General features: G+C 36.6%; 1 protein-coding gene across 1 annotated transcript in view; it reads left to right on the top strand.

The window, feature by feature from the left end:
• OSBPL11 (oxysterol binding protein like 11) overlaps window positions 1–20,393 on the top strand; it is an 84,358-nt gene that overhangs the window by 25,913 nt on the left and 38,052 nt on the right. Inside the window, exons 3-7 of the mRNA XM_045502369.1 lie at window positions 5,141–5,316; window positions 6,624–6,703; window positions 9,060–9,236; window positions 12,337–12,538; window positions 17,193–17,338. Coding sequence (XP_045358325.1) covers window positions 5,141–5,316; window positions 6,624–6,703; window positions 9,060–9,236; window positions 12,337–12,538; window positions 17,193–17,338 — 781 coding nt within the window. The remainder of the gene's footprint in view (window positions 1–5,140; window positions 5,317–6,623; window positions 6,704–9,059; window positions 9,237–12,336; window positions 12,539–17,192; window positions 17,339–20,393) is intronic.

Below are 20,393 nucleotides of genomic sequence, written 5' to 3'. Positions count from 1 at the left end.
GAGCACGAGTGCAAGGGGCAGAGAGAGAGGGAGACACAGACCTGAAACAGGCTCTAGGCTCTGAACTGTCAGCACAGAGCCTAATGTGGGACTTGAACTCACAAACCGCAAGATCATGGCTTGAGTCAAAGTCTGACGCTCAACCAATTGAACCACCCAGGTGCCCCTAACAGGAGCTGAACTTACTTTCCTATCTTAAACAACTTGAAAATGGTATATAATTTATGAAAGAATGATTTTCAGACATTTTAAAGAATGGAAGCACTGAGTGAAATGTGATTGTTTAACAGAGATGGCAGTTTGGGCTATGTTTATTTGGAAGTGACATTAGGTAATCCAAATAAGAGTGACATGTAGGAAGTTGGAGATCATAAAACAGGCCAAAGCTGAGTATGAAAACTTAGAAGGGAATCATCCCTACTGAAGTGAGAAGGGCACTTCTCCAAGGTTTCCATCTTTTGTTAAGAAAAAAAAAAAAGCAAAGTCAAGGTAATTTTTTCAGGTTATATTTTTCATTTCAGGTTTTTAAAAATTGTTTGAAGGCTTATACATTCAAATGACATGGATTATTTTTAAAATTGTTATGTCACTTTGCTTTTAGCACTGTTCTTTGTTCTCTTTCTTAAAAGCAAGATAGGTTAACTTTCTCCCCCAACATCCAACAACTGTCATTCTTGTTTTTTTTTTTTTTTTAATTTTTTTTAATGTTTATTTATTTTTGAGAGAGAGAAAGAGAGAGAGGGAGACAGTGCAAGCAGGGGAGGGGCAGAGAGAGAGGGAGACATAGAATCTGAAGCAGGCTCCAGGCTCTGAGCTGTTATCTCAGAGCCCGATGTGGGGCTTAAACTCACGGACTGCAGGATCATGACCTGAGCTGAAATTGGACACTTAACTAACTGAGCCACCCATGCACCCCATCAACAACTCATTCTTGTAATATTGAATAATACTGAGAAACTCTCAGAAGTGGAACAGAGTAAGAAAGCTCCAAAACATACACAAATATATCAAAGTTGGTATATTTTCAAGATGGCATTTCAGGTCAGTGGCAACTTGAGACCATGGGAGGAAGTGACAGGTGTTTGGTATGAAAAAGATCAGTGGTAGTGGGTAGGTCAGTCATTTAAGCATCCAACTTTTGATTTGGGCTTAGGTCATGATCTCATGGTTGTGAGATCAAGTCCCTCACTGGGTGTGGAGGCTGCTTAAGATTCTCTTTTTCCCTCTCTCTCTCTCTCTGTCCTTCCCCCACTTGCATTTTCTCTCTTAATCTCTCAAAAAAAATAAAATAAAAAATGATCAGTTATTGGCTTATTTAACTATCTTTTTTTAAGTTTATTTACTTATTTTGAGAGAGAACAAGCAGGGAAGGGGTAGAGAGAGAAGGAGAGAGAGAATCCCAAGTAGGCTCCATGCCATCAGTGTAGAGTCTGATGTGGGGCTTGATTTCATGAACCATGACATTGTGACCTCAAAGTCAAGAGTTGTGCATTTAACCGACTGAGCCACCCAGGTGTCCCTCATTTTTTTTATTGAGTTATAATTGACATGTAACATTATATTTGTTTCAGGTGTACAACAATGATTTGGTATATCTGTATATATTGTGAAATGATCACCACAATAAGTCTAGCTAACCTCGTCACCATGCATTGTTACAAAACTTTTTTGTGTGTGATGAGAACTTTTAAGATCTACTCTCAGCAACTTTCAAGTATGCAATATAGTATTATTGACTATAACCACCATGCTGTTCAGTTATTGGCTATTTCTATCATTTCACCAGTCCCTCCTCACCATTATTTTCTGTGTATCTAGGTGGGTGCCTCCCATATTGTAAATTTGTGGTAGTGCTTTTGAGATAAATTGTTCACAGCAAACTTGAGATTTCCAAACATTCTACTCTGAATTTGCTTTGACTGCTTTTGAGAGAAGAGACCAGTATTTTCCTTGGTTATTTGAAATGAATTGTACTTACTGTTTAGAACAGTGAAAAGAGATTTCTTTTTCCTTCCTTCCTTCCTTTCATTTTTGTTTGTTCTTTTTAACAGCTTTATTGAAATATAATGCAAATTCCATACAATTTGAAGAGATTGCTTACATACTACCCCACTCCTGTTTATTTGATGAAATTTTTTGAGGTAGATTAATTTCTTAGTGCATTAGTGTTGCTATAACAAAGTACTACAGAATGACTTATATACAGGGTGAGTTATAAACATTTCTCATAGTTCTGGAGGTTGGAAGTTCAAGATCAGAGTGCCAGCATTGTTGGGTGAGGACCCTTCTCCTATCATAGACTTCTTGTATTCTCAGATGGCTGAAAAAGAGTCAAGGAAGAGCTCTTGGGTCTCTTATAAGGGCACTAATCTCATTCATGAGGCTTCTTAAGGCTCTGTTTCTTAATACTGTTACCTTAGGGGTTAAGATTTCAACATAGAAGTTTGAGGGGACACATTCAGAAAATAGCAGATTCATATGTGCATTTTATGTTTTATGCTTATGTTTTAGAAATTGAAGATAATGTCAGTGACTATCTTGTGTTAATTCAAATAATTTCTTCAAATATTTTGGAAAATAAAGATAACCCTATTAAAAATGGGCAAAGTGTGATGAGCAGTTCACTAAATAGAACTGGATGGTCCATAAACACATGAAAAAGTGTTTAATTCTTCTAGTAATTAAAGAAATGGAAACGTAAAAGCTCTCAAAAATAGTAATTTTTAAAATCAAAATACGTGAACATTATTTTAGTTTAGTTTTTAGGTTTGTTTATTTTAGAGAGAGAGAGAGTGCGAGTGAGCGAGCACACAGGCAGGGGAGGGGCAGAGAAAGAGAGGGAGACACAGAATCTGAAGCAGGCTTCAGGCTCTAAACTGTCAGTGCAGAGCCCAATGCAGGGTTCAAACTCACTAACCATGAGATCATGACTTGAGCCGAAGTCGGACACTTAACCAACTGAGTCACCCAGGTGCCCCATGAACATAATTTTAAAAATTAGAAGCATGCTAAAAGATGAACAAGAGAAACAATAGCTCTTTGCTTTTCCATCTCCCATCTCAGGCAACCACTTTCAACTTTTGCTTGCTTCTGAGCAGTTTTTCTTTCCTTGAATAGAAGGCTGATTCATTTTCTCCCAGTTTGATATGGTTGATATGGTTGCCTGTTGCTTAAGACAGTATCTTCTAGGACCTTGAACTGGATCAAATTGTCTAGTGTTAATGGAATACAGTGACCGGTAGAATGCCAAACTGCTCTGAACACAAACATTAATTTTTTTAATTAAAACTTTTTAGATTAAAAAAAAAGAACTATTGTATTACTTAAATTGGAATCTGAATTAATATATTTCCTAAAGTAGTTAATCTGGAACCAAATCAGAACATCAAATTCTTTTCCAAAGTGTATCAGTATTTCATCATTTAGTTTCAAGTTCCTTATGCTTCTGCATCTCCAGTTGCAGCTTTTACATTTTTAAACAGGATAAGTAGTCTTAAGTTGTGACCTATTTCATGATACACTCACAAAATCTTTCTACCCTGACATTATTCTCATTGTGTATTTCACTGATTAAATCTTAAATCAGATTCATTTTCTTACCCAGCCTTTAGTTATCCTCAGAGTTCATATTTTGATTTGTTTGCAGTGAATTCTTTTTTTAAGGGACTATGCCTTTATTTATTTATTTATTTATTTATTTATTTATTTATTTTTTAATGTATGAAATTTATTGTCAAATTGGTTTCCATACAACACCCAGTGCTCATCCCAAAAGGTGCCCTCCTCAATACCCATCACCCACCCTCTCCTCCCTCCCACCCCCCATCAACCCTCAGTTTGTTCTCAGTTTTGAAGAGTCTCTTATGCTTTGGCTCTCTCCCACTCTAACCTCTTTTTTTTTTTTTTTTTTTCCTTCCCCTCCCCCATGGGTTTCTGTTAAGTTTCTCAGGATCCACATAAGAGTGAAAACATATGGTATCGGTCTTTCTCTGTATGGCTTATTTCACTTAGCATCACACTCTCCAGTTCCATCCACGTTGCTACAAAAGGCCATATTTCATTTTTTCTCATTGCCACGTAGTATTCCATTGTGTATATAAACCACAATTTCTTTATCCATTCATCAGTTGATGGACATTTAGGCTCTTTCCATAATTTGGCTATTGTTGAGAGTGCTGCTATAAGCATTGGGGTACAAGTGCCCCTATGCATCAGTACTCCTGTATCCCTTGGATAAATTCCTAGCAGTGCTATTGCTGGGTCATAGGGTAGGTCTATTTTTAATTTTCTGAGGAACCTCCACACTGCTTTCCAGAGCGGCTGCACCAATTTGAATTCTTTTTTTAAATGTTTCTTTATTTTTGAGAGAAAGAGGCAGAGGGAGAGGGAGACAGAGGATTCGAAGCAGGCTCCGCGTTGACAGCAGAGAGCCGAATTCGGGGCTTGAACTCACAAACTGTGAGATCATGATCTGAGCCAAAGTCAGATGCTTAACCAGCTGAGCCACCCAAGTGCCTCTCCAGTGAATTTTAAATAAAAATTCTCACTACCATTTGTCTTTGGGCAGTGTACCTTCCCCATTAATGAATTCTGGAGTGAAATCTTCCTCTGAAAGGGTACTCTATCTTTTGTTTCCTTTTGCATAATCTGGTATGCCTCTTCCCTATTAAATGCCTCTCCCTCCGTTGAAGGTTTTATACCTTCATTCATTCATTCATTCATTTTATTATTAAAATTTTTTTAATGTTTATTTTAGAGAGAGAGAGAGTGCGAGGGGGATGGCAGAAAGAGAGGGAGACATGGAATCTGAAACAGGCTCCAGGCTCCTAACTGTCAGCACAGAGCCCAATGTGGGGCTTGAACCCATGAATCCTGAGATCATGACCAGAGCCAAAGTCGGATGTTTAACCCTATTGAGCCACCCAGGTGCCCCAATTTTATATCATTTATTAAACTCATTCAATTTTTCAGTAAGCTTATTGCTAGGAAATTCAACCAAGTGTTTCCAAGTGCTTCTTGAACTGCTTTTGAATTTTATTTTTTTAATAGCAAAAACTCCAAAGCGTAGTGATGGAAACTTATTTTGCTTTAGTTTGACAAGGAGAATTTTTAAAAATTATGACTTTTTTTTTCATTACAGGTTTTTTGTTTTAAACAATGAAGCTGGGTTATTGGAGTACTTTGTGAATGAACAGTCTAGAAATCAAAAACCCAGAGGTACTTTGCAGCTTGCAGGAGCTGTAATATCACCTAGTGATGAGGACTCTCACACTTTCACTGTAAATGCTGCCAGCGGGGAACAGTATAAACTCAGAGGTATGATCGAGATATGAGAGTTAATAGTGTGATTTTCTTCTTCCCTTGAGAAGTTGATATACTTCCCTGCTTTCATTTGGGTTTTGGAAACAGAAACCACTCTCATCAATGATGTAGGTATAATATCCGAAATCTTAGAATTGCTACAAGAATTTGTGAAATCTTTTTTAACAAATAACTTTTTTCTTTTTAAAAAATTTTTTTTTTCAACTTTTATTTATTTTTTGGGGACAGAGAGAGACAGAGCATGAACGGGGGGAGGGGCAGAGAGAGAGGGAGACACAGAATCAGAAACAGGCTCCAGGCTCTGAGCCATCAGCCCAGAGCCTGACGCGGGGCTCGAACTCACGGACCGCGAGATCGTGACCTGGCTGAAGTCGGACGCTTAACCAACTGCGCCACCCAGGCGCCCCACAAATAACTTTTTTCAAGTGGCACAATGAACAAGTGTGTTTACGATTGGCTCCTGTAAGATATTTGTGTGCGTAAAACCCTGATTACTGAAAAATCTAAAAACATAGGCTTCTCTAAATGATATATTTTTTTAAGTTTATTTATTTATTTTGACAGAGAGAGCATGAGCACAACAGGGGCAGAGAGAGAGGGAGAGAGAGGATTCCAAGCAGGCTCTGCACTGTCACTGCAGAGCCCAATATGGGGCTCGAACTCACTCACAAACCATGAGATCATGACCTGAGCTGAAGTCAGATGCATAACCGACTGAGCCACCCAGGCACCCCTCTAAATGATATTTTTTTATGTCTTCCATGGATTATATTTAACCCCTTTCTTGACTTAGTTTGCATGCCCTCTTTGAGGTTTTTAGTAACTAATACACAAAAGTAGGGATTTATTAAAATGTTCATATTTATTTTAAAAATATAACTTTTGTTTAGATAAATTTAATTTGTGTTTTTTATTTAATTAATACACATAAAATACAATGGTAATCCTAACTGAGCATGCTGCAAAAGATACAAAAATATCTAGTATATATCAGATGCTTAATAAAAGTTATTTTTTTTAAATCAGAGCATATTTTTATGAGAAACTTAAGACATGTCAAATCTCATCCATGTCTAGTTGCATGTAATTTATTCTCCTTCTGAAATATCCACATCACATCCAGCTACTGTGTTACCTACCAAAGTTGATGCTTGGGCCTTTTTCTTCCCTCACTGCTATGTTTGCTCTAGGGAGAGTAAGGCCAATCCCTGATTTTAAATGATCTGTTCTTCATGCTGTAGACAATTAATTATTCCAAAAATAAATACAAAAGTGAATAACTTTTAGATTCTTTTTATCAGCCACAGATGCTAAAGAGCGACAACATTGGGTTAGCAGACTTCAGATATGTACACAACATCACACTGAAGCTATTGGAAAGGTATGTGGATTTCATATACGATATTAATGCATAAAAATGGAGAAAAGAATATTCTATTGTATTTTTTTATGTCTTTAAATTGTGGGACTATTCACATACCATAAAATTTACCCTTTGAATTTTTTTTAAGGTTTATTTATGTTGAGAGAGAGAGACAGCATGCACATGTGAGTGGGGGAGGAGCAGAGAGAGAAGGAGACACAGAATCTCCTGAAGCAGGCTCTGTGCTGACAGCATAGAGCCCGATGTGGGGCTCGAACTCACGAACCATGAGATCATGACCTGAGCCAAAGTCAGATGCTTAACCGACTGAGCCACCCAGGCACCCCTACAGTTTGCCCTTTAATGTGTGCCAATTCCATTGGTCTTAATATATTCACAAGATTGTGCAACCATCGCAACTATCTAGTTCCCATCACCCTCCAAAAACTCATATCCATGAGCAGTCACTCCCTATTCTCCCCTTTCCAAGCCCCTGGCAAACACTATTTTCTGTTTCTATGGATTTGTCCATTCTGGGACTTTTATACAAACAGAATCATACAATATGTGGTTTTTTGTGTCTGGCTTCTTATATTTTGCTTAATTTTTTTTAGAGTTAGAAAGCAAATTTTATTGGGCACTCAGGTGGCTCAGGTGGTTAAGCAGCCACCTCTTGGTTTCAGCTCAGGTCATGATCTCATGGTTCATGAGTTTGATTCCCATGTTGAGCTCCAGGCTGACAGTGGGGTGTCTGCTTGGGATTCTCTCTCTCCCTCTGCCCCTCCCCCAATTGCTTTCTCTGTCTCTCAAAAATAAATACATTTAAAAGTTTTTAAAAATTTTAAAAAAAGAAAGCAAATTTTATTGTATGTTCAGTTTTACTTTTTTTTTTTTTTAAATGTTTATTTACTTAGAGAGAGAGAAAAAGAGCACAAGTCGGGTAGAGGCAGAAAGAGAGGGAGAGAGACTCCCAAGCAGGCTCCATGCTTAGCACAGAGCTCGATGTGGGGCTTGATCTCTCACAACCATAAAATCATGACCTGAGCCAAAAATCAAGAGTTGGATGCTCAACCAACTGAGCCACCCAGGCATCCCCAGTTCTATTTGTTCTTTGGTCTTTTATGTACATGTAATGTTTTCAAGGTTCATTCATGTTATTGCATGTGTCATATTTTATTCATTTTTATGGCCAAATAATATTCCAATTATGAATACACCACAGGATGTTTATCCATTCGTCAGCTAGTGGGCATTTGGGTTGTTTCCATTTTGTGGTCATTATGAATAACATTTGTGTATAGGTTTTTGTGAGAACTCATGATTTCAGTGAGATGTATATTTAGCAGTGGAATTATTGGGTCATGTGGTGGTACTCTGTTTAACTTTCTGAGGAGCCACCAAACTTTTTCAGAGTGACTGAACCATTTCACATTCTCACCAGCAATGTATGAAGGTTTCAGTTTTTCCACATCCTCACCAATACTTGTTATTGCCCCCCCCTTCTTTTTTTTTATTGTAATAGGCATCTTGGTATATGTGAAGTAGAATCTCACTATGGTTTTGATTTCATTTCCCTAATGACTAGTAATGTTGAACATCTTTCCATGTGTTTATTGATCATTTGTATATCTTCTTTGGAATGTTTTTTTTTTTTAAGATGGACAGGATGGTCTCAGTACTTGAAATCCGAGGTTAGAGATCTCTAAAAAGTAACATCTAGGCAGCATAGTTAAAGGATTCCATACCTGGGTAATAGCTTGACTTAAAAAAGATTTTTTTCCCCAGGTTTTTTTTTTCCCATAAATAAATTTTAAAAAGTTGTTTGTGATTTAGGCCTACTGCCCAGTCTTCAGGAAATTCATCACAAGAGCTTTACTCATACTACAAGATTGCAATCATTGGCAGTGATCAGAAAGTACTAGCTTATTCCAAAGACACTTGCATGCTATATTAGAAAATGTATTATATTGAATATTGCTAAGTACATTTTGCTTCAGTGTGTTTACAAATCTGAAATTAGAAGTTTCTTGTTCTATATTTGTAAAATATGAAAAAATATTCTTGACAGTACAAACCTGGAATTAATTTTCTAAGTAAATTATAAGTTTACTTTTGGATGTGTCAGATGTTTAAACTTTGGGTGTCTTAAATTTTATCGTTTTCAGAAATGTTCTTATAGTCAATTCTGGTTAATTTAACTTTTAAAACTATTCATGTGTAAGCCTAAAGTGTGTATGTATGTATGTATGTGTGTGTGTGTGTGTGTGTGTATATATATATATATATATATATATATATATATATATATATATATATAATAGGTGAGGGTTAGCCTAAAGTTTTTGAACATGAATGGTTTTGTTTTGTCTCATAGAATAATCCTCCTCTGAAATCACGGAGCTTCTCACTTGCATCTAGTGGTAATTCTCCTATATCCCAGAGGAGACCAAGTCAAAATGCCATTTCTTTTTTTAATGTTGGACATTCCAAACTACAATCAGTGAACAAAAGAGCTCACTTACCTCCAGACCATCTTGTGGAAGTCAGAGAAGTAAGTATGAATTGAAGTCCAAGTAAAAATGCACAAAATAATCTAACTTGCTTGGTTTTATCACGAAAGAAATTGAATCCTGTTTGTGTTTTCTGGGGCACTCAAATGTTTTCTGTCTACTATGCTGAGACAATTTTTAAGTCATGAAGATTCCCTGGTTATATAGGTGATGCCCTGCGTTTCTTTACCATTTCCTGGGTACACTCTTATTTTGCAGTCTATCTTTCATTTCTCAAGTAGAAGTATAGACTCCTTTGATGTAACATGATCAAAATGGTTTTTAAGTCTATTGTGAAGACTATATGGCCAAACAAGTGACTTAAAAAAAAAAAGATACATGTAGACAATTCCAAACATACACGATAATAGAATAGTTAAATCCTTGATGTTGCCTTGCCTCACTATTTCCCCCTTTTAAATTGAGTACCAAATAATTCTAGTTAGTAAAAGATATAGTTGTTAGGTTCTAAATATTCCTGACTTAAATTTAGTAGAGCTTTTAGATATCTGTGTAGTGAGTGGCCTCACACAAGTATGTGATTTGGAAAGTAGAGGAATATTTTAATAGCCTTTTAAGATAATTATGGCTATTCTTTGGTACTGCATGAAAACTTGACAGTAGTAGTTTCTTAAATGTTCGATGCAGTGTGGAATCAAATATATATCCTTGAACTTTTCATATTCTGTTACATGAAAATCTATCAGATTGTCTTGCACTTTGAGTGTATCTTTAATCTCTGTATGATTTTGTATATCATGCATTAGTCATTTGGAAAATACTGTCTTACAGAGTTATGCAGGTCTTGCAAATGTTAATCTGTCTTATCATACAGTATCAAAAATTCCTATTCATTAGCATCCTCACTGATCTCATTAGAAAAGGCTTTCATTATTGGGAAGTTGCCAAGCTTCTGGTAACAGATAAAGGTTTTCCAAAATTCTTTTCATTTTAAATCTCAGATTTTAAAATTGGCAGTAAATACTGTTGGCTTTTCTTGAAGTAACAGGTTTATTTTATTTAATTTTTAGGAAATGTCTACCACATATCTCCAAGTGTGAATATCTATAGTTTCTAATAGTCATTCTGTAAAGAAAAAACATTCCCGTGTTTCTCCCATGCTATACAATAACACTCTACACTTACGTTCTCTGGTCACTGAATGTATGGAATTCCCTGCCCCCCGCTGCCCCACCAAGCAATTCTCTAATCTTTGTGGACACCAGCTGTGTGTTCTAGAATTCAATTCAATTTCAACACTATAAGTAACTCAGGAACAGACAGATATAAGAGATGTGTAGGGCCAGATATGGGGGAAATGGCATGGAAGCTCCACCCTCCTAGTACCTCCAAGTGTTCACCAACCAGAAGCTCTCTGAGCTTCCTCCATTTGGGTTTTTTATGGAGGCTTCATTAGGTAGGCATGATCAACTGAATCATTGGCTGTTGGTGATTAATTCATCCTCCAGCCCTTCCCCTCCCTCAAGGTTGGGTGGTGGGGCTGAACATATATATACATATCTATATATTGGTTGGTTACATATATAAGAGTGTAATTGTTCGATCATAAGTTATAATTATTTAACTCTCTCTATATTTTTTTAAGTTTATTTATTCTGAGAGAGAGAAGGCAAGAGAGAATCCCAGGCATTCTCCACGCTGTCAGTACAGAGCCCATGTGGGGCTCGATCTCACAAACCATGAGATTATGACCTGAGCCGAAATCAAGAGTCAGACACTTAACCAGCTGAGCCACCCAGGTACCCCTAACTCTGTATATTTAACTCTAGTAAATATTGCCAAACATTGGCCATAGTGGTTGCACTTATTCATAAGTTTGGATTACTGGAAGTTAGTCCTAAAATTTATATACAAAACGTACACAAAGCACACATATATATGCATGTATAAATGTGTACATTTGGATATCTTCATATCCACAGTTTTCACTTAAAACCCTTTTTTTCCGGTAAGAATGAATGTTTGAGCCATTACTGTGACATATGTTTTCAGGGGCTATTTCATGTATGGCACACTGGATTTCTTTGGTAGGATATTTGCATCTCTCTTTAACTAGCCCTCTGATGAACTGTATTAAAAGTCATCTGGGGGGCGCTTGGGTGGCTCAGTTGGTTAAGCATCTGACTCTTGATCTCAGCTCAAGTCGTGATCTCATGGTTTGTGAGTTCAAGCCCCACATCAGGCTTTACACTGATGGTGCAGAGCTTGCTTGGGATTCTGTCTCTCTTCCTCTCTCTGCCCCTCCCCTACTCATTCCCTCTCTTCCTCTCCCCCCCCCACCAAAATGAATAAATAAAAAAAAATCATCTGAAACAGAGCCTCTGAAAGCTGAGTCTCTCCACATTTCAATGTGAATTAAGATAGTGTCCAAAAGATAGGCAATCTGAGAGACTTCTCACAATTAAGTAATTAAGCATAGTACATTCAATAAAGTAATTAAGCATAATAAATTCAGTTTTCATTTAAAAATATTGGGTTGTTTATCAAGAATTGTTATTCTATTAGCTCTGTTAGGAAAAGTGTACAGAGCTCTTGATCAAAGCAGAGTGTATTAAACTCTTTTAACCTGAAAAGTATATGTATATACAGCACTTGCTCCACAGTCAGGCTAATGGGACCAGAAAGTTAGATTAAGAGAAAAGGAAGCAGGGAAACCATCATGTTTTCAAAGTATGTTCAGATTGAGCCTAACTAGGGGTGCTGAGAAGAAAGAGCTTAAGAGCCCAGACTGGGAACTAATTTTACTTTGTAATGATGTATTTAATGATGCTATTGAAGATGATCCAGAATATTTTTTTGATGGCTTGTACAAACGTATACTGTTAATAAAAGGTTTGTCAAGGCTTTTGAGCTTTGTTGCTTCCAAAGAAAGAGTGCGGCTGCCAAAGGTCCTCATCTTTTGCACAGTTGCGCTATTAAGTGCTCACTAATTGAGAATAGCCAAATTTGAAATAGATTTCTAAGCCTAATATATGCCAAAAATGGCTCAGAAACTGAATATGGTAATTAAAATGGAAACTGTATGTATATGTGATACACAGAAATCATGAGTGGGACACACAGAACTATTGTTTCCCTTAGATGATGTCTCATGCTGAAGGACAACAAAGAGACTTAATTAGGCGAATTGAATGCCTTCCTGCTTCTGGCCATCTTAGTTCCTTGGACCAGGATCTCTTAATGCTCAAAGCTACTTCCATGGCGACTATGAACTGCTTAAACGACTGCTTTCATATTCTGCAGTTACAGCACGCATCACATCAGAAGGGCTCACTGTCTTCAGGTAAGTTGTAGATTAAAAGTAGGGCTTCACATTAAGGGCCTACACTTGGAAAGATTGCATTTGTTCTAATTCCTAAAAAGTCTTAATTAAAAAAAGAAAGAAAGGAAACCAGGGAGCCTCTTGGTTTTTATTTTTATTTTTATTAATTTATTTTTTTAAGTTTATTTATTTATTTTGAGAGAGCAAGTGGGGAAGAGCAGCAAGAGAGGAAGAGAGAGAATCCCAAGCAGGCTCCGCGCTGTGACCTTGTGAAATGTGAGATCATGACCTGAGCTGAGACTGAGTCAGACGTGTAACCAGGCCGTGTAACTGAGCCATGCAGGTGCCCAAGGAGCCTCTTGGTTTTTACTTATCACCTTAATGTTAAAGAAAGTCTTCTTATTGTGTCCTTTTTCATATCTAAATTGATTTTAGGCCTGATGTTTAGTATAGTTGAATATCCCTTTGGAGACCTCAACTCCACATGTTGAAAATTGAACTCAAAACCCACATCTCCTATATTCCTTTTAATATTGGTGGCATCATAATTCATCCAGTTGACCTTAGTAGAAATATTGGGACCATTTCTTAACTTTTTGTTTAGTCCACAGTTCATTATATCCATGTTGAGATATAGATATTAAAGTCTATCAGTTACTTTTTAGTTTGAAAAGAAGGTGTACATCTAGCATTTGAGAACACTTATTTGTTGAAATTAATCTACTGGGGAAAATACTGTTACTGTGTGGAAGGACAAAAAATGAGGTTTTCTATTAAATGAGATGAATAAACTCATCACATTTTTCTTTATTGAGATATAATTGGCATATAACATTGTGTAGGTTTAAAGTACACAGCATGTTGATTTTATACATATACATATTGCAGCATGATTACCACTGAAGCCTACACCTCAATCATATCACATAATTAATACTTTTTTGTGGTGAGAACATTTAGGATCTTGTCACTTAGCAACTTTGAAGTATGTAATACTGTATTTTTACTATAATCACTATGGTGTGTATTATATCTCCAGAATTTATTCATCTTCTAGTTGCAAGTTTGTACCCTTTTAACAACATCTCCCCAACTCCTCCATCTGCATCACACTGTTTTAATAAATAGTAGTAACTTAGTGGTTCACAATTCATTGTTCTCTTACCCAATTAACCCCTTTGTGAAAGAAAGAGATTTTAGAAGGATAATGAGCCTCTGCCCAGGAAAAAGTTTACCATAGTCAGATCTTGATGTGGGTATAATACAGCTTCCATTCTCAAATGTATGCTCACCTAAATCAATATTTCAAGCTAACAAACTATGTTTAATGTCAATTGTAGGTATAGGTCAGGGCAGTATTATACAGGCCAGTAAGCTATGTTTGTTTCCCTTAAGGAACTCATAGTTCGCTTGGGGATGAACATGTAAATACTTAACTGTAATATGGAAAGTGTTGCTTATAATAGAAACAAGATGCTTGGGGAGAATATATAAATGGACCAATACTTCTGACAGAAAAAGGTCTGGGAAATGCCTAGAAAAGCTAAAAAAAAACAATTAGCTTAGGGGTGGGGAGAGACTGGAGGGTGTTCCAAAGAGATAAGATACCTAAGTTGTGAGTTGTGAACATGCACTGGGGCCTTGGAAGAATTGTAAGTAGTCCAATGAAAATTTTCTCCTATAGTAGAGCAACACACACTCATTGTAAAAAATTTTAGGAACTATTATACAATTGAAAAAAGAAACAAATCCTGCATTATCCTACCAACCAGAAACTGCCACTGTTAATATTAATGCATACCCCACCAAGTTTTCTTTCCTTCTTAGTTTTTGTTTTACCCCATTTTTATTAGAAAAAATATATTTTTATCTTATACTTTTCACTTAATATCAAGTATATTTTCCAATTTATGTTATGCTTTTGGTAAATATAATTTTTATTGGCTGTATTATGTTCCTTTGAAGGGATAGATCTTTGGTTTACTTAACTGTTCTGTGTTGAACATGGGATGAGTTACCTTGAGCTATGAAATTTGGTTTAATTCTAGTGTTGGTAATAATAATTTGTTAGGGAAATGAAAGTTTATTTCCAATTGATGGTATGTAATTTTTGCAAAGCACATCAAGTAGCACACTGCTAGATACTAGATGCTTAATCCTTGATTAATTAAATACTATATAATTTTTTTAATTCTTAGAAACTCCATTTGTGTAGTTTAATACGTAATTATATTTTTAAATGATTGCTTCATGATTAGTGAAACATGTACAATATAAATTTGCATTTTTTTAAAGTTTATTTATTTTGAGAGACAGAGAGAGTGAGTGGGGAAGGGGCAGAGAGAGAGGGTGAGAGAATTCCAATCAGGCTGTATGCTGACACAGCACAGAGCCAGCTGCAGGGCTTGAACCCATGAACCGTAAAAACATGACCTGAGCTGAAATCGAGAGTTGGGATGCTCAACTGACTGAGCCTCCCAGGCGCCCCTAAATTTGCATTTTTAATTAACAAATGAAACAGACTAAACTTTACAGAAATACTTAAAAGTTGTTCTCATTACTATGTTTTGGAGCATGGATTTGTGGGTATGTGGTGGAATTGATTAACTAGTATTGGTATTTCTTACCGTAAATGGTCATGTTTTTCAAATTAGGTCTGTAGAAATTTATTCTTTAGTCACTTGAGAATAAAAATATAACCGTGGAAAGAAAAACTGAATTACCTTTTCACTCAAATTTTGAGATAACACAAGAAATCAAATCTAAGTTTAAATTAGTGTTTAGTCCCATAAGGATCATTGATTTAGGGGGGGGTCCTGAGACCAGATGATTGGTTTGATAAAGAGTATTGTGGTTTCCAATCAGTTGAGCAATCTCTTATTGTTTTTAATCTTTAATATATATATTTTTATTAAAAATTTTTTTTATGTTTATTTGTTTTTGAGACAGAGACAGAGCATGAGTGGGGTAGGGGAAGAGAGAGAGGGAGACACAGAATCTTTAGCAGGCTTCAGGCTCTAAGCTCAGCACAGATCCTGATGCCGGGCTCAAACCCACGAACCATGAGATCATGACCTGAGTTGAAGTCAGACACTTAACTGACTCAGCCACCCAGGCGCCCCTTTAATATATATTGTTTTAAATTTTTTTTATTTTGAGAGAGAGGGACAGAGAGAGAGAGAGAGAGCATGGGGGAGGGGCAGAGAGAGGGGGAGAGAGAGAATCCCAAGCAGGCTGTGCACTCTCAGCACGGAGCCCAATGTATCAGGGCTCAAACTCATGAACCATGGGATCATGACCTGAGCCAATGTCAGACACTTAACCGACTCAGCCACCCAGGCACCTCTGGTTGAGCAGTCTGTTAAAACAGATCTCTTATATTTAGTGTTTGTGTGCATTTTATCTTTATAAGTAATGACATCTAGATATTGATATTTAGAATAAACATTTCAGGGGTGCCTGGGTGGCTCAGTCAGTTAAGCATCAAACTCTTGATTTCAGCTCAGGTCATGATCTCTCCGTTCGTGGGTTCAAGCCCCGCATCAGGCTCTGCACTGAGTGGAGCCTGCTTAGGATTCTCTCCCTCTCTCTGCTCCTCCCCTGCTCGCACTCCCTGTCTGTCTGTCTCTCTTAAAATAAATAAATAAACATTTTTAAAAAGAATAAACATTTTAACATAGGAGCAAAACGTTTTCATTTCTTTGGGATTTTTAAACTGGCCCCTTGAACTTACCCAGGGCATTCCCCCAATCATGAATACCCACCCCCAGTGCCAAATGAGACAACTGAGTGGCAAGGCAGGATGCTCTAGTAGCCTAGTAGGTACTTCATAATTTATCCCTGTACTGAAGTCTGGCATTTCAAGTAAATTCCCTCACATTTGTAATTTCTGCTGTGGTAGTCTGAGCATCCCTTACTGTAGGACTCTAATAATCAAGCTTCTGTGAAACCTAGATCAGCCTCTGAAATCAAATGGAACATTTTCCATTATTGATTAGGCATAGAATCCACTTTGTTATACTAGTTGAGGGTAATAAGAGACATTTGAGTCATTAATTGAGAAGATGACAGGTCTCTAAATGTGACCACTGTCTTTCACTAGGTCACCTATTATTTATTCAGTAGAAGAGCCTTTCAGTTTAAAAGTATATGGACCTTTTTTATATGATTGAAAAAAAGAGGAATGGGCATATATTTGCAGTTATATTAGCTCAAGGTGGTTATCTTGAATGGTTAGAAAATTGCTACTGAGAATAAGATTCAGTCCCAAAATGAAGAAAATTTTACGGTTGCATGCTTCCAGGCTCCTCCTGTAATTGTGACTCCTTAAATCCTAATGCAGTTAGGTATTTTTACAGAAAGGGTAACAAATCAACTATGAAAGGTGGGAATACATTATGGTTTCCGGATTTGCCCAAGAAGTTGTTCAGTCCTATTCAGGGTTGATTCTTTTAAGAGGTATCTGATTTCAAGTTGCAAGCTGCTCTGTGGTAAAATACCCAATCATGGTGCTCATGCTAATGAGATACAAGTGGCCGTTTTGCAGAGTGTCTTAACAGTTTGAATTGCTTTTAGTCTTGTGGGCTCAAAACAAAATTGTTTAATAAAATCCACATCTGCTGAACTTTCCAGATTATGAGCAAGTTTCAGCGAAAGTTTTCTCTTACTTCATCAGGAACGACAATCGAGTGGTTAGAACCAAAGATACCTTTATCAAACCACTATAAAAATGGAGCTGACCAGCCTTTTGCAACTGAGCAAAGTAAACCAGTGGCAGTCCCAGAAGAACAGTGTGTTGAAGAATCTGGACCATTAGCAAGGGTAAGGTAATGTGAAAATACGGTTTTGATGTAAAAACTACGAATCACTGAAAAGGTTCAGGTCTCTTTTCTTTGTCAGGGCGTACAAGTCACCCTAACACCAGAGCAGCATTCTTGCAGACTCTAGACATTGTTCTTCTACTGTAAACTGCATTGGCTTTAAAGAGGTCTGTTGTATAATACTTGTACATGTTGTGTTTTGCAGGTTAAATTATGTGCCTTTTTTAGTTGGGGCTCACTTTTGCTTGATTAAAAATGTATTTTAAAATTGCGATTTGCATGTTTTTATTTTTCTAGGTAATAACTTTTATTATTTGTACAATATTTCTCTGTTACATTTCTTACCTTGTTATCTTAATTTAACATTATTTACTGGATGCTTACTATTAAGTTTACAAGTATAAAAGTTTACTATTAAGTCTTTGTTGTAAGCACATTGCCAGACCATTTTTTTTCAAGTGTTACTCAAAATAGCACAGTCCCAGGGTTTTATAATATTTTTATAAAGTATTTTTCATTCCACATTTCTCAGAAGCTAAAGAATATCTTATTCTAGTCATAATTCCACCACTGTAACAAATCATATTGGTCTTTTTGCCTTTTGTGTTCACATCTGGTATTTTTATGGTCATGATAATTACATAGATAGTTTTATTTTAAGCTCTTTTTACTTGATACTTCCCAGAAGCATTTTTTTCTGGCCTATATAATTAAATTTTTAAAGGTTGAAGTAGGCTATTAAATATCTAGTCTCTGTTATTTTTTGTTACTGTAAATAGCACTAAATCATCTTGTCTACTTTTTTTTCCCTCTTTATTTAGGTTATTTCTTTAGGTTATATTCCCAAGTAGAATTACTGAGTTAAGAGTAATGCACAGCTTTTGGTTATTTATATACAAGCAAATTCTTCTTAAAAGAAGAACATGACACAGAAACTTCCAAAACTGGCCACAGCCTTGGCTTAACGAAGTGGGCAATGGCAACAGTGTGGGCAAGAGAGAAGAAAAAAAGTACGGAGTGCTTTTTGACCATTTCTAGAGTCAAAGCAGTTTTAGTCTTTATTAAGCTATCTAGTGTATGACAAGTCTAGTTAGGAATTAAGAGGAGACACAAAAAATTGAAAACATAGTTCTTTCACTGAAGAGATTTATAATCTACTTGGAGTCACCATTACATATAGACATGAAACAAGGAGAGGAGAACATGAAGCAGCATTTTTTTCCCTATCTTACTTGATATGGTTTAAGCTGTTGGGATGTGGGCATTCAGAGAAAGAAGAGAAGTGTATTGAATAGAGTGGAGGGGAATGCTTTGGAGAGAAAGTAGAATTGGAATCAGGCTTTCAAAGAAGAAAGGATTTGAAGAGAAGAGGAGTAGTAGGGGATCTTGAGATGGAGGAATTACAGGAGCAGGGATACTAAAGCATATATGCTTATTGTGGTAAAAACTTGCCTGATGGTTTTAAAATCACGTCTTATCGTTGACATGTGGGCTAATAATTAACCACTTAGCTTCAATGTTCTCATCTGTAAGTCAGGAATGTTAATATAAGATTGTTATGAACATAAAATGAATTTAGCAGAGCACCTGGTTTATGGAAAATGATCACAGGGTGGTTGGATTTTACAAATCCAGATGGCCATTCATGTTGCATTCTCTGGGGAGTGATAATCCTTAGAGCCACTATTCCATAGCATACAGTGTAAGCTGTACCTCCAAGGAACATAAAAATCATGCAGGAGAATCTAGTCTTAATGTAATAGATGATAAAAATCATGGGCATGGGATATGTTTAAGAAGATTGGTATATGGTAATGATCTAGAATTGAAGTGTGGATAGAAGGCTATGGAAGTAGAAATGAAGACAAATGAATAGGTAATGTGCATTTCAAACGAAAATCAGCTGGACTTGGGATTGACTGGATGTAGGGTTGGATGAAGAATGACTCCCAAGTTTGTGAGCCTATATGACTAGATAGAATTGTGGTGCCATTCACAAAGTTAGGAAAACTAGGAAGAGTCTTTTGAGAGAAAAGTTTTGGTATGGTTTATGAACATGTTGAATTTGTAAAGATTTTATTTTTAAGTAATCCCTATGCCCCCCAGTGTGGGGCATGAACTCAAAACCCCAAGATCAAGAGTTGCAAGCTCTATTGACTGAGTGAGCCAGGTGCCCCTGAACATGTTGAATTTTATGTAAGAGAAGGATATATGATTTAAACATATATAAAAAGCAGTTAAAAATAATGAAACCAAAGCTTTGGAGAGAAATCAGGACTAGAGATATAATTTGTAAGTGAAAATTAGAAACTATAAGTCCTTTAGTCTAACATATTCATTCTTCTCAATGAGAATACAAAGCATGTTGGGGATCAGGATAGAGGCATAAGTTAAAGATGGGACTCAGAGGTGGGCAGGAGAGCATTGCTATATTTCCAAATCTTTTGAAATAGTGAGTAGACCAGAGATATCACCTAGTGTAAGTAGAAAAAAAAATAAGTGCATAGATATTATTTTTAATTACACAAGACACTAGACTCAAGCATACCAGAATAGACCTGCATTTTCTAAAAATTTCATACATGCCTTCTTTGAAATATGAGTGTTAATGCAAGCTGGAGGCAGACATATGGTAGTGGAAATTTTGCTGTCGTGTGATGGAAGAAATAAACCCTGGTGAGGCCAGAATGAAGCCCACAGTTCCTTTGTGCCCAAGTCAGAAATCAGAAGGACAAAGATGGGGTTAATATGACTTTTGTGGAATATTAGGGTTTCCCTTTGCTATGCAGTCTCCAAATATTATGAATTCCTAGAAACTTAGTAGCTCTTGCCACTGTCTGCAAACTGTTCTGTGTTTGTAGGGATTTTACACATTTGAGCACATTCATTTGAATTTTGGTAAAGCTTTTCTCTTAAGCGTTTCTTTTCTTTTTTTATGTTTATTTATTTATTTTGAGAGAAAGGGGGGAGAGAGAAAGGGAGAGAGAGAACGGGGGAGGGGCAGAGAGGGAGGGAGAGAGAGAATCTTAAGCAGACTCTGCACTGTCAGCACAGAG

The sequence above is a fragment of the Leopardus geoffroyi genome, chromosome C2, assembly GCF_018350155.1.
Source record: "Leopardus geoffroyi isolate Oge1 chromosome C2, O.geoffroyi_Oge1_pat1.0, whole genome shotgun sequence".
NCBI lineage: Eukaryota > Metazoa > Chordata > Mammalia > Carnivora > Felidae > Leopardus > Leopardus geoffroyi.
Note: the sequence above shows the minus strand (reverse complement) of the source record. Positions and strands in the feature narration are given on the sequence as shown.